Source organism: Chiloscyllium punctatum, chromosome 11 (assembly GCF_047496795.1).
Source record: "Chiloscyllium punctatum isolate Juve2018m chromosome 11, sChiPun1.3, whole genome shotgun sequence".
Lineage (NCBI taxonomy): Eukaryota > Metazoa > Chordata > Chondrichthyes > Orectolobiformes > Hemiscylliidae > Chiloscyllium > Chiloscyllium punctatum.
The window spans coordinates 57,416,890-57,429,470 of record NC_092749.1 but is presented as its reverse complement, the minus strand read 5'-3'; the positions used below and the strand labels follow the sequence as shown (position 1 = coordinate 57,429,470).

Below are 12,581 nucleotides of genomic sequence, written 5' to 3'. Positions count from 1 at the left end.
ACAGTATTTAATTAGGAACGATATGTTCAGTTTTATTACTTTTTCTACACAGCAGCAGTTACAATAAGGTTTGTGGTACTGCTACACTGAAAAACTAAATTTATGTTGATCCCGATGAAGGCCATATTCTTTTCGGACATGAGTAAGAAACTATAATTCATGGAAAAGGAAGCTAAACTACTCAACATTTCAAAAAGGAAATGCATAAAACCAAGTGTGAACATTTGCCAATTGACCCTGCTCTCAAACATGTATGATTCTTGAAAAAAGAGGAAACTAGGATAAGTGCCCAGTTCCATCTTCATAACATTCAGTCAACTCTGAGCAAGGTATACTTCTGGAATCCTCACTTATGTAATTGTCACCTTAATTCTCAACTATTTGCTGTTCCTCTTGTTGATCTCCTTTCTTTCACTGTCTTCAACTATTATAAAAATCTTCTGCTCATCCTATCCTTCAGGACGCTATGTTTCTTCATTGTCCCTGAGTTTGGTGTTTTACAACGGCTCATAATAGTTCAAATTTAAAATCATTTGCCACGTATTTAAATCTCTTGATGGTCTCTCCCATCCCTATCACTACAATTTTCTGGAGCTGACTTCGATCTATCAATGATGGATATGCCTTCAGCCATCCAGATTCCATTCCGGACAATTCTTCCCTCAACATCTTTGCCTCCCCTTTCTTCTTTCTCCTTAAAGTTATTTTTTTCACGAACCTGTTGGTCATTCCTCAATACATATCATCTTTGGCTCAGCATTCATTATCTCCTTGCCTTGATGCAATTTTCTATGTTTCAACAATTGTTTTTATGTGACAATCAGTAAGAAGAGATTATCACTGTCCTCTTTCTTCTTCCAGAAAGCCAATTGATGAAGGATATGAAAACACAAACAACCAAGAAGTTTTAGTGCAGAATCCATACTCTTATAAAGAGAATACAGCAATACATCTCTGGCGTACTCAGGTCCTAACTTCTTTCAACCACATTCACAGATTTACCTCAGTTAGATAAAATCTTTCATGTATAAAAGTCCTTTCACATAGTTGACACACCTAGGTTTCATCTATTACGATAGCCACGATAGGCATAGACAGACTGTAAATTAGTACTGTACTGGATGTAAATCAGTTCCACCTCACTCAAATGCTGATGAATTTGTCAGTCACTAATCACAGGAAGTGCCACTGAAGAGCAAGCAAGAATTTCATTTGATCATTAGGATGAGGATGGTCATGTTCTTTATATTAATGGTCATATAAAGCTGATTCCTGACCCAGCTACAATTCTGACATTGAGTTGAGAAGGTTGGGTACTGAGGTGCTGGTAATGCAAGGTACTCTGATTGGGCCAAGGGCAGGAAAGGAAGGAATTCCTCTCTCATGTGATTCATTTCCCAAGCAGGCCCCACTCAAGGCATACTCCTGGCCTTTTTATCTGCCTATTGACCACCTAAGCACCTACCTTCCCTCCAGCTCCTACCTTGATAAACCAGACCTTACATAACACTCCTGGCACACTTAAACTCAGAGAATTGCATGTAGTCCCAGCAAGAGCCATCACTTCTGGTGGTGCTGCTGGGGCTACAGAGCTGCTGGTACATCTCTGCAACAATTCTCCGAGGTGGGATTTCATGCCATGTGAAGGGTGGAAATCACTCTGTTCCATCAGGTGATGTCACATATGTAGAAGATGGTACTTTGGCACTGACCATTTCTCTGGTGCGGTAGGAAACTTGCTGCCTGAAAGATGCTGCCCAGTGTTAAAGAAAATGAAAGAAATGCATTTGCTGGGTCAAATCACCCTACTGCTGTGAAATGCCATACCTCCTGCTTTTAAAATTGACAAGTAGAAAGCCCTCTTTCAAAATTTGAAAGTAAACTATCTGAATTCTGCCATCAGCAAAAGCGATGACCCGTAGGGATTTCTGTCCATTAGTCAGACTCCTGTTGTGTTTTGAACTGATGCCTGTTTTCATCCTGAACAGCAAGGAGTGTCCAAAGATAGATACTGCGGCAATGTGCTCAGCATTGATCATGATCTTTAGTCTCTTGTTTCTGCCCAAATCCAGAACAGTATTGAGAAAGATAAGAAGTTGAGTGAGTCATGCCATGATTTGAATCCACAATATTTTGTGTCCAATTCATGTCTCAACCAGTGGGGCAATTGATCTGTCCTTCCAATTTTCAGATTTTTTCAGCTTCTATGTATTGAAATGAATTGTTTCTCTGGGAACACATCTACCCACTGTATTATACTGTGCACGATCTCTGAAGCACAATATAGCAGCAGTATATTTAGTTTTTGCACTATGCCTGCAAGGTTCCAGAGTCTATATGGCCTAGATTTTCCCAAGGCCAGTTAATAATTTCTACAGCATGGTTAGGAGTTGTGCAACAGGACTCTGCAGAATTATAGCAAACTCTGAGAAAACTGCCTGGGAAATTGAAGATTCCAATGGAAAACTCCCCAAGGCTGGAACCCTCTGAAAGTATCCATTTGAATTGAAAGTATAGTCAGGTAAATAGTTACCTAGGAAGATTTTGACTTTTAGAAACCCAGTCTAACTCCTGGATAACTATAAAAATGACCCCTCAACTTAACAAACCCTCCCTCTGACGCCTCCTGGACCTTGACCCAACACACTATGTCTCTGCCTAGGACGCAGAAATCCAGACATCAGCACCCCCCTGCCTGGGATCCAACAATTTCTCCACTTCCATTGAGAGTCAAAACCTCTGACAGTCCACTCTCCACTCAGGACCCAACAAGGAATTTATTCCTTTCTTTTCCACACACAGGGCCCGAATTCCCCCATATTCCTCCTTCCCCCAGCACCCAACACATGGTAAGCTTTCCACACCGGCCCCGAGCCAACCCACTGCTGAACCTGATATCTCCTGCACGGTCCGACCTACTTTAAACATGCCATCACTTACTTTTCACCCCGACACTCTTATTTCCCTGGTAGATGGGAGGTGTTGGTGTTCAGTAGTAGTATTGTCATTTGATTAATCATCCAGAACCCCAGACAAATATTCTTAGAAATGGTTTTGAATCTTGCCATGGCAGATAGTGAAATTTGTATTTGTTTAAAAATCTAGAGTTAAACATAGTCTAACAGTGATCATGTAAACACTTTCAATTGTCATAAAAGGGCATCTGGTTTACTAATATCATTTAGAGTGGTCCAACATAATCCCAAACTAACCTAGTTCTATCTGCCTGCTCCCAGCCCATATCCCTACATACCTTAACCATCTGGTCCCCACCCCCTATCTATTTGGCACATACCCACATGGCTCCCTGGCACACTATCCAGTTGGCACTATACCCACCGAGCATCAGACTTTCCTTACATACCCTTTCACAGGAACTGTAGAGTGGCTGGACCTTTAAATTTTACCACATGGCTACTCATTGCTGTGGAAAAAGAGACATCATTTGACTTCAGAAATTACTCAGGAAAGGTTAGACTTGTCAAATCCTGGTATAACTTCTGGATAACTGTCAAACTGAGCAAACACCAATTGACCCTCCACCAATGATACTATCCCTGATCCTTTATACTTCTTGGACCCTGACCCAACACACCCCCTTGTCTCCCCCTCCCACTCTGACATCTGACAGTATGCTGCACCAAAAAAGCCCTGTCAAATTTAGTGTGTTCTCAATATTTATGGAGAATCCCTCTTTTGGAGAATCTGTTGTCAGAAATATGGAGCTATTTCTTAACGTAACAAAAAAGAACACTAAAATCCAGTCCATCTGCCTTATTTCAGTGAAGTTTGTTTGAGTAGGCATTATGCGCCATACCAGAAACATAAAATACTGAAATTAAAGAGCAGGCCAGTCAATATATGGATCTAAAAGAGTGCCTAAGACTTTTTATTAGAACTGTAAGAAATTAACTATTAGCCATGTTAAACAGTCTGTCAGAATAGTTAACTTTCTCATTCAGCTACTGACTGTCAGATGGGCATGCAGTACTTTAGTTTCTATTTCAAATATTGCAAATTTTCTTCAGATTTCTGTTTCATATTGAAGGATGTATACTGTTAATGCGCAAGGCTGTAATTCATTCCAAGGTTTCAGTTGATACCATAAGTCAGGAGAGGTTTGAATAATTTACGGAGGTCGCATAACCCCCGACTTTGAATTCCAGTCTCAGTCAATTGAAACTTTCAGTCAAAATGCAAGTACAGGTAGCACCAAATATATATCGAATGCATTGTGCCACTGCAAAATGTAATTTGGAAATTCACAGAGACGTGGTTAGGCAATAATTTTAGATTATATAAAACAGAGTAATTGATTCCATGAAGGGTTCAGAGTTGGACTTCCTGCTGACCCAAAGTGAAATAGAAGTAAAACAAAGACCAATCCTTTAGTGTCCTGACACTGGAGGTTACAATCCATCAATTGAAAATCCCAATTTAGATTTCTTTGCTTCATTGGCTATGTAAAGTCGAGCCATCTAATCAAAGTGTATGGATTTTTCACAGATTTGTCTTCAGGTTTAAATTGATTAACATGGAACCACTTTGTTAAATGCAATTTGAACTAATTTTGTTACAGTTGTGATGACTAGATTTCACATGTGCTGGTTAGACCATTGGTCTAAGGAGGACCAATAGAAATGTTTGGAAAACAAGTTGATCAGAATAGTAGCATTCCAGATGTGGAGAGAGTGACCATGTATAGCATTACCATTTTGATATTAATTTATTTCTCAAGCATTGTGAATTTTTAATTATGGTGGAATTTCCATCAGGCATTGTCATTCCTCCTTGTCAACATTTCATAAAAAATATGCAGATCAGTTTTCCCAATTTAGATCACTGTCTGGAGGTCTCCTCTACCAGTGGTACAACCAAAAACATTTTTTTTTATTTTTGTTAATTATCTCAGAAAGCTTAGCATTAATCCATTCAGTTTTCTCTTGGTCAGTCCAGTCTTTTGGGACAGTAGTCCAATAATGTTCCACTTTTGACCCTAAGTTTAGTTGAGGTTTTGCTCTCAACAGGATTGTTGTAACTGTGAAACAATTGGCTTTGTAAAAATGAAAACTGTTGGAAAAACCCAACATGTCCAGGAACTTACATGGGGAGAGAAACAAAGTTAACATTTCAAGATGTGACCTTTCATCAGGTATTTTTGTTTCTCTTACCGCAAATACCTGTTGAATATTTCAAGATTTTTCTGCTTTTCCTTCAGATTTCTATCATTTTTCATATTTTCCTTTTGGATTAATGATTGACCTTAGTATTTCCAACCTTGGGCAGGAGAGCAAGTAACCAAAGTTGAATTTGTCCATTCATTATTGAATTACACATGCTGGGAAATAGGTCACAACTGAGGAAAGGATTGTTCAATTTTTGTTTGATTAGGTTCCCTACAGTGTGGAACCAGGTCCTTCAGCCCAACAGATCCACACTGACCATCCGAACAATAACCCACCCAGACCCATTCCCCTACCCTACATTTACATCTGACTAATGCAATTAACATGATGGGCAATTTAGCATGGCTAATTCACCTGCCCTGCACATCTTTGGACTGTGGGAGGAAACCGAAGCGCCCAGAGGAAACCCACGCAGACACTGGAAGAATGTGCAAACTCCACACAGGCAATTACCTGAGGCAGGATTTGAACCTGGGTCCCTGGTGCTGTGAGGTGGCATTGCCACCAAACTTTCTGGCATGTAGTTAATAAACCAGTATCTTGGGTGAGATATTAAAGTACTGTTGGCAAATGAGATGCTCAAGGTGATTCACATCCTGATCAGGTAAATCCTAGTACATGCACCCCCTTCCCATTTCCCCAATCATTTCAGAAAGTTCTGGAAAATTATCCAATGCAAGTCATTTTGTTTAATCATTCTTGGATATCCTCATTTCTTAAACAATTTTTATTTCCTTCCTCTTTATGATCTGAAAGCACAAACATTCCTAGGATTTTTTTTCTGATGTAAATAGTATATGGTTTTAAATATACTTATCAAATCAGTGATTGAAAAATATACAAAAAATAGAAAATAGCCAGAAGAATCCTATTCCCTACTATGGTTTGAATAAAAGTAGTGTGTTATGTTCTTGAATGAGCTGAAAATGTGTTGTTGGAAAAGCGCAGCAGGTCAGACAGCATCCAAGGAGCAGGAGAATTGATGTTTCAGGCATGAAAAGAAGGGCTCATGCCCAAAACGTCGATTCTCCTGCTCCTTGGATGCTGCCTGACCTGCTGCGCTTTTCCAGCAACACATTTTCAGCTGTGATCTCCAGCATCTGCAGTCCTCACTTTCTCCTATGTTCTTGAATGAGCAGATTTCAATTTATTGCAGAATTACAAGATTAAACTTACTATTATATCACAATAGAACCAAATTTATGTTTCTTGCAACAAAAGTTACTTGTATGCATCCATAATTGAGCCGTTAATCTTTCTGATTTGTTAAAGCTGAAAGTTTAAAGTTTCAAAATGAATTAATCTGCTAAACCATTCTGCATCTGGTTGAAGTTCTCTAATAATCATTGCTCTTCTTTATTCTGTTAGTACTGATTTGTATTATTATTGAAAAATTTTCATTTTTTCATGCTTTTTTCTTTTTGTTCAAACCTTAATTCTAAAATCCTCCTTTTGTCGAAAAATAATTTTGAAAATTAGAATTTTATGGCGTAACTGAACATTTAAGCAAGTTTCAAATATATGGCAAACACTCAATATTCTGAAAAGGAGTGGGATCTCAGTGGTGATTTCATCTTAAGAGTTCAGTAGTTAGCACTGCTGCCTCACAACAACAGGGACCCAGATTTGATTTCACCCTCAGGTGACTGTGCAAGCTCCACATAAACATTCTCCCTGTGTCTGCATGGGTTTCCTCTGGATGCTCCGATTTCCTGCCACAGTCCAAAGATGTGCAGGTTAGGTGGATTGACCATGCTAAAATTGCTTGTAGTATATATCCTTGGAAGTGCAGGATAGGTGGATTAGCCATGGGAAATAAGGAGTTACAAGATAGGGTGGGAATGTGGGTCTGGGTGGGATATTTTTGGAAGGTTGGTGTAAACTTGATGGGCTGAATGGCCTGTCTCCACACTGTAGGGATTCTATTATCATCAATTGTTGTGAAAATTGACTTTCTCTGCCAAATATCATTAATGATGAGTGCACACTTTTATTATCCTTTTTTTAAATGTAAGTGCAAGGCTGAAAGGCAATGTGATTCGCAAGTGTTGGGGACAAAGCAACGGAACTTCTGTAAACTGAGAAAGAATTTATTGGGGCCCTATGAGGTATTGGGGAAAAGATCTGTTGAAAAGTGCAATAGTATAATTTTGATGTGGATACGTTGCATAATTATTTTTCTTGTTTTTAAAAGGTAAGATTGCACATACGATGTTAAGATCCATTCCTTCTCATGGTTCAGTGTTTATGTCTGCATGCTATCTCCAAGAATGGTGTTCATGAATCTTTTTAGGTTCACAGCCATGTCAAAATGGAACTAACTCATAATTCCTTTGTGTAGATATCATACACATTTGACTTGAGAAATATTTATTCATTTCAGATAAGTCATTGTTATTGAAAATATTTCAACGACAACTTGAAAAAAGCTCTGACATTTAACAGACAGTTTATCTCAGAGCCTGATGCATGTGACGATGAAAATAACCCACCTTTGTTGAATATCTCACTTTATCATTCTCGTGTGTCGTTCCTGGGCTGTGACTTGACCTTTATTGTATTTTATTTTAATTTACAGGAAATTCAATAGGCCACTTTGTTAAAATATTCAAAATTGGTTCCCTTGAAAATCAGAGGGATCTGGTAAAATAAAGGTGGGGGTGTACATTGGTATAACATTTAAATTTAACATTCTGCCATGTTTTGATAGGTTTGCTTTCTAATGTAAAAGTTAAACACAGTTTTAAGACATGCCATAATCTTATGATGAAGCTGAAATAATGCAAGAAACAAATATAATCATGTTTTAAGATCATTCTTTTACAACTTTCTTTCATTTTTCCTTCATGCAAAATCATGGGGGCAATTTGTTGACTGATCTGTATGGTGAGCATATTTTTTGATATTTTCAGGATAAATGTTAAAATGTTAATGTCTGCATTCAACAAAAAGCAAGTACAGTTGTCATCCATTTCAAGTGTCTTATTATGTGTTGCTAAGTTATCCAATATTAACGTTTCTGCACTTGAACATGTTTTCTTTTTGGTTTCTTTTAAAACCAGCAGTTGCACAGTGGTGCCCATTTCTAATAAAGTTTACACTTTGTTTTCCCCAGGAGATAATTTTAATGATCACAAAAGTCCAGTTAGAATCCATTTCTCCACTTGATCATGCACCTTTTGCCTTGTTTCATCATGTGCCATTCTTGATTTGCTATTGAAAGCAACAAACTCTCGTTTTCTTTTAAGTCTGCAGCAAGATTATGTTGCATTCCTGCAATTACAACACTAATTGTGTTAATGGGATGGCATTACCTTTGTAGCAAAGCTCCTTCATGGTGTTTAGTGAAGGCACAAGTAGGGTAATTTAATTCCAAACTGCCACCTAGTGATAATATTTTTGCATAACTTTATTTAAATAGCAGATAATATTTATCTACACTGTGCACAACAATGTTTGAAGGTTACCTCAAAGTACAGACACCATGGTGAGAAGCAAAGGAAGTCAGAACTAATAAAGCACTTGTAATCACTCACACAATACCTAGTTTAGCTTCTGTTAAGCTTTGTTGTCACTATCCCTTTCTAAAACTGGTGGCCAGAAAAAAAACGTGTTTAACAGTGGCTTGAAACCCCTTCCAGATACCGTATTGTATCCCTCTGCCCACCTTTATTAAATTATACAAATGATAGAAAGCTATAAAACCCAGTCGTAACCTCCTCCCTATTTCATGATGTATCTACAGCAAACCCCACCGGACCAGGTGGCAGAGGCTTCCCAGGAACTGCAGAAGTGATTCGGGAATCGAGCAGCACTACAGGGATGGTGGTCGGAATTGTGGCAGCAGCTGCTCTTTGCATTCTCATCCTCCTGTATGCAATGTACAAGTACAGGAATAGGGACGAAGGCTCCTACCATGTGGATGAGAGCAGAAACTACATCAGTAACTCCGCTCAGTCCAATGGGGCTGTAGTGAAAGAGAAGCAGGTGAACAATGCCAAAAATTCCAGCAAAAACAAGAAGAATAAGGATAAAGAGTACTACGTCTGATTGTATATTCTGAAGAGAGAAGCGTGTAAAAGAGAAAAGGAAAACAAAAAAAAACTTCATTTTATCAAAGACGTGATAAAACTGAGATTACTTTTTTGCAAAGCACACAGGATAAGGACAGTACACATTATCGGGAAGGAAAGACGACAGTTTGTAAAGTAAGCATTAACATTTCAAGCTGGTTGAAGTCTCCTACTTGTTCACAGTGTTTTCATTCGCTCCATCTTCTTGTTGTCCGAACTTTACTGTGGAGACAACAGCATGAAGCATTCATAAAGAAGAGTATTACAACAGTGCACAGAGAATCTACCTGTTACCCATGAGTTTTCAGCCAAAGTGCTAAACAATTGTGCAACATGACAGAAATCTCATTACTCCAAGAACCTTAAAACAAACAATAGTTAGCAGACCCTTGACAGTAAAGGGTTTATCATCTTTACATCCATGGGCGACCTGTGTTTAAGTGCTGGCTACAACATAAGACTAATGTTAAAATAGTATAAAGTGGAATAATCCCTTTCTGGTTGTAAGACGTGAGGAAAGCCTTAATTTCTTCCACAGGAAATGTAAGGCATGGATATACACAGATAAAAGAGAGCATAGATACAATCATTTGAAAATTTTCATGCACGCTAATATGTTATTACATACATTTATACAAACACATATATGTGCTTTCTGGACTGTGATGAGTGATGTTTTATAGCCTGTTGTATAGACAATGCAAATATCTCTGCTAACCAGACATTTTTTGGTAAATGTAATGTTATAGCTGTAGCTAGGTTTAGACAGGTTTGAAGTTGTTGATGACATCTGCAATTTTAAAATGTGTTTTGCAGCCGTCATTAATAGTCTCAAACTTCTTTTTTTAATTTTAATTGTATTGAATGTCTACCATACATGTATGAGGGGATACATATGAATGTACGTATAATTTAGCTGCATTTTTTGTAATTGACTCAGACTGTAATCTCTTACGTTTTTATGAGGTTTTGTTGTGTGGGAAACAAAGTGAGTTTTAAAATTAAATGGTGGCTAATGCTATGAAATCTTTGTAAGGTCAATGATTTGAAATTGTTTTCAATTATTTCCCCTTTTTATGTTTGCTATATCCCATGGGGAAAATGAGAAATGCTTAAAGGAATCTTTGATCTTTCAATTATTTGTCAGCCCCATTTTGATGTTGCTTCATGTCAATGTACTTGTTACATGGAAATCCTCTGAAGTATCTATGGAGTCATTGCAGAAAATACAGTTGGTTATTTGTTCCTATTTTTTAATGTTTAGTTTCATTGTTTCTTTTTAACAAAAAGCCCCTTAACTCATCTGAAAAGTTGGAAACTTTAACATTAAAGCATTGAGAGTTTTTAATTTTTAGCTTTGACTGAACAGTCCAATTTGTGGAATATGAAACTATACAGATCTTAAGAGCTCATTATTTAGCTTCTATATTATTTTTTAGATTATCTCACAGCAATAAACCCAGTTGTAATGTACTTCAAATCAAATACAAAGGGAATATATTAGGTTCTATGGGTGTACTTCAAGGGAAACCAGCTCAATTGCGAGAAGACCTCCTGGGAGAAAAATAGATGTTCATGCATTCAAATAGGAAGGAGGAATTTAAAATTAGCTTGAAACAGCAGGGGCCACAACATAACAGGAATCATGCATTTTTGTCAGCAGTCATTTTGGATTGCTGTAGCCTCCTTGCCAACTGCTCCAGCCGCCTCAGTTACCCCGAAAACAATTCATTATGTTTGTCACTTTGTGCTATCCACCTCAGATAAATCCTGTCTAAACAAGACTCATTTTTGATCATTTTGTTTTTACCTTGGAGACAAAGTTGTGCTGTCATCCTGTACATCAAAATAAAACTCTCAGTTTCTGAGGAAGAGAGGTTGAGCAGATAAGTCCTTAATCACCCTAACATCACATGCACCTTGTTGTGCTATGTTGTGATGTGATTTATGTTATTATATTGAGCATTTATAGACAGTAATACATTCTGGAAAAGTTGTTTTTGAAGACTGCACCCATTTAGATATTAATATGAATATTAACATGAGATTACTGACCCATTTTATTGTCTAGAACTATTGTATGCTTGCAATTGTAATCCATTTAACTATGTCTCCAGTAACAAGTAATACAAATTAACAATGTTCAACCTTCCCACACAAGCTATCGTTGATATTTATAATCAAGAAATTAAGAATGTCTACAAAAGCATATCCAAACATTTTATCTTCTAATTCTAACAAAAGGAAATCCTAAATCCCAGAAGACTAAACTTACAAGCAAATGAGATCAATATTGTTTTATTCCCACTCAAGTTGTGGTGATCTGCCTATTAGGAAACAGTTTTGGATTTTGTTGAGAAAATTTCACTGCGACTGAGATCAGTTTTTAGGTCTCATGGTTTTCTGGATTCAGCATGGGAACATGACAGGTGCAAGGTGATATTCTCCTGAAGTGCATTGGTATGGTGATGCAAAGATACATGAAAGAGGTCCATGGGCTGGTGATTGATAACAAACAACAGGCGAAAGATGGAATAAAAATATTTGTTAACTTTAGTTAACCCCATTATTAAACATGCTCATACAGTCAGAAAGACATTAAAAGTGGCTGTAGGAGCTTTAGAAAACAACTAGACAACAGTAGAATATATTGTAAAGTAACTAGCACTTGACTAACTAGACAGTTTTAAGCTATTCATGTTGCCAAGGTGGTTGTATCCATGCAGTCAATAATTTGGTTTAATGACTGCACCGAAGCAACTTTTTCTTATGTCTTAAACTACCTACAGCCCCTAGCATGGCAGTTTCCAAATCTCATTTAGGTTGATACTGTTTGGTACTGTAATGTGTTGTGTTTTTGGCAAACTCTTGTTTTAAAACTGTATGAAATTTTACTTATGAATGATGCATTTCACACAAGATAAAACAAGCAAACTCATTCTGAAGCCCCATCTTCGAGTGCTTTGTGTGATAAATATTGAAAGAAAATTTTGTTGCAAAAGCCAAGTTAACCATTATTGGAAATGCTAAGCCAGTGGAATTTACTGTTTTTTGTTAATAAAATGTTTCTTATAATAGAAATCTTGTGATATACAATTTTTTTGTTTCTTCCCTGCTCAACTTCAAATAACACTCAAACAAGCACAGAGAAGTACCTCATTAGTACTGTTATGATATGATGTTTCATAATTTTTTCTGTTTTCATAATTCAGCCAACTGGGTTTGTAGCCAAGCCAAAATTACATTTTTAAAAACTTTATAACATGACTACTTTACTGTATTTCATTGGATGAAATCAAATTCCAGGTATTTTGGGGTTATC

The 12,581-nt window shown here is 37.3% G+C and overlaps 1 protein-coding gene across 33 annotated transcripts in view; it reads left to right on the top strand.

The window, feature by feature from the left end:
• nrxn1a (neurexin 1a) overlaps window positions 1–12,340 on the top strand; it is a 1,866,202-nt gene extending 1,853,862 nt beyond the window's left edge. For 32 of the 33 annotated variants that reach the window (XM_072580867.1, XM_072580862.1, XM_072580863.1 and 29 more), the window contains one exon: window positions 8,932–12,340. In XM_072580867.1, coding sequence (XP_072436968.1) covers window positions 8,932–9,236 — 305 coding nt within the window. In that variant the 3' untranslated portion in view covers window positions 9,237–12,340. The remainder of the gene's footprint in view (window positions 1–8,931) is intronic. The other variant, XM_072580868.1, reaches the window with a different exon arrangement.
• The last annotated feature ends 241 nt before the right edge of the window (window positions 12,341–12,581 follow it).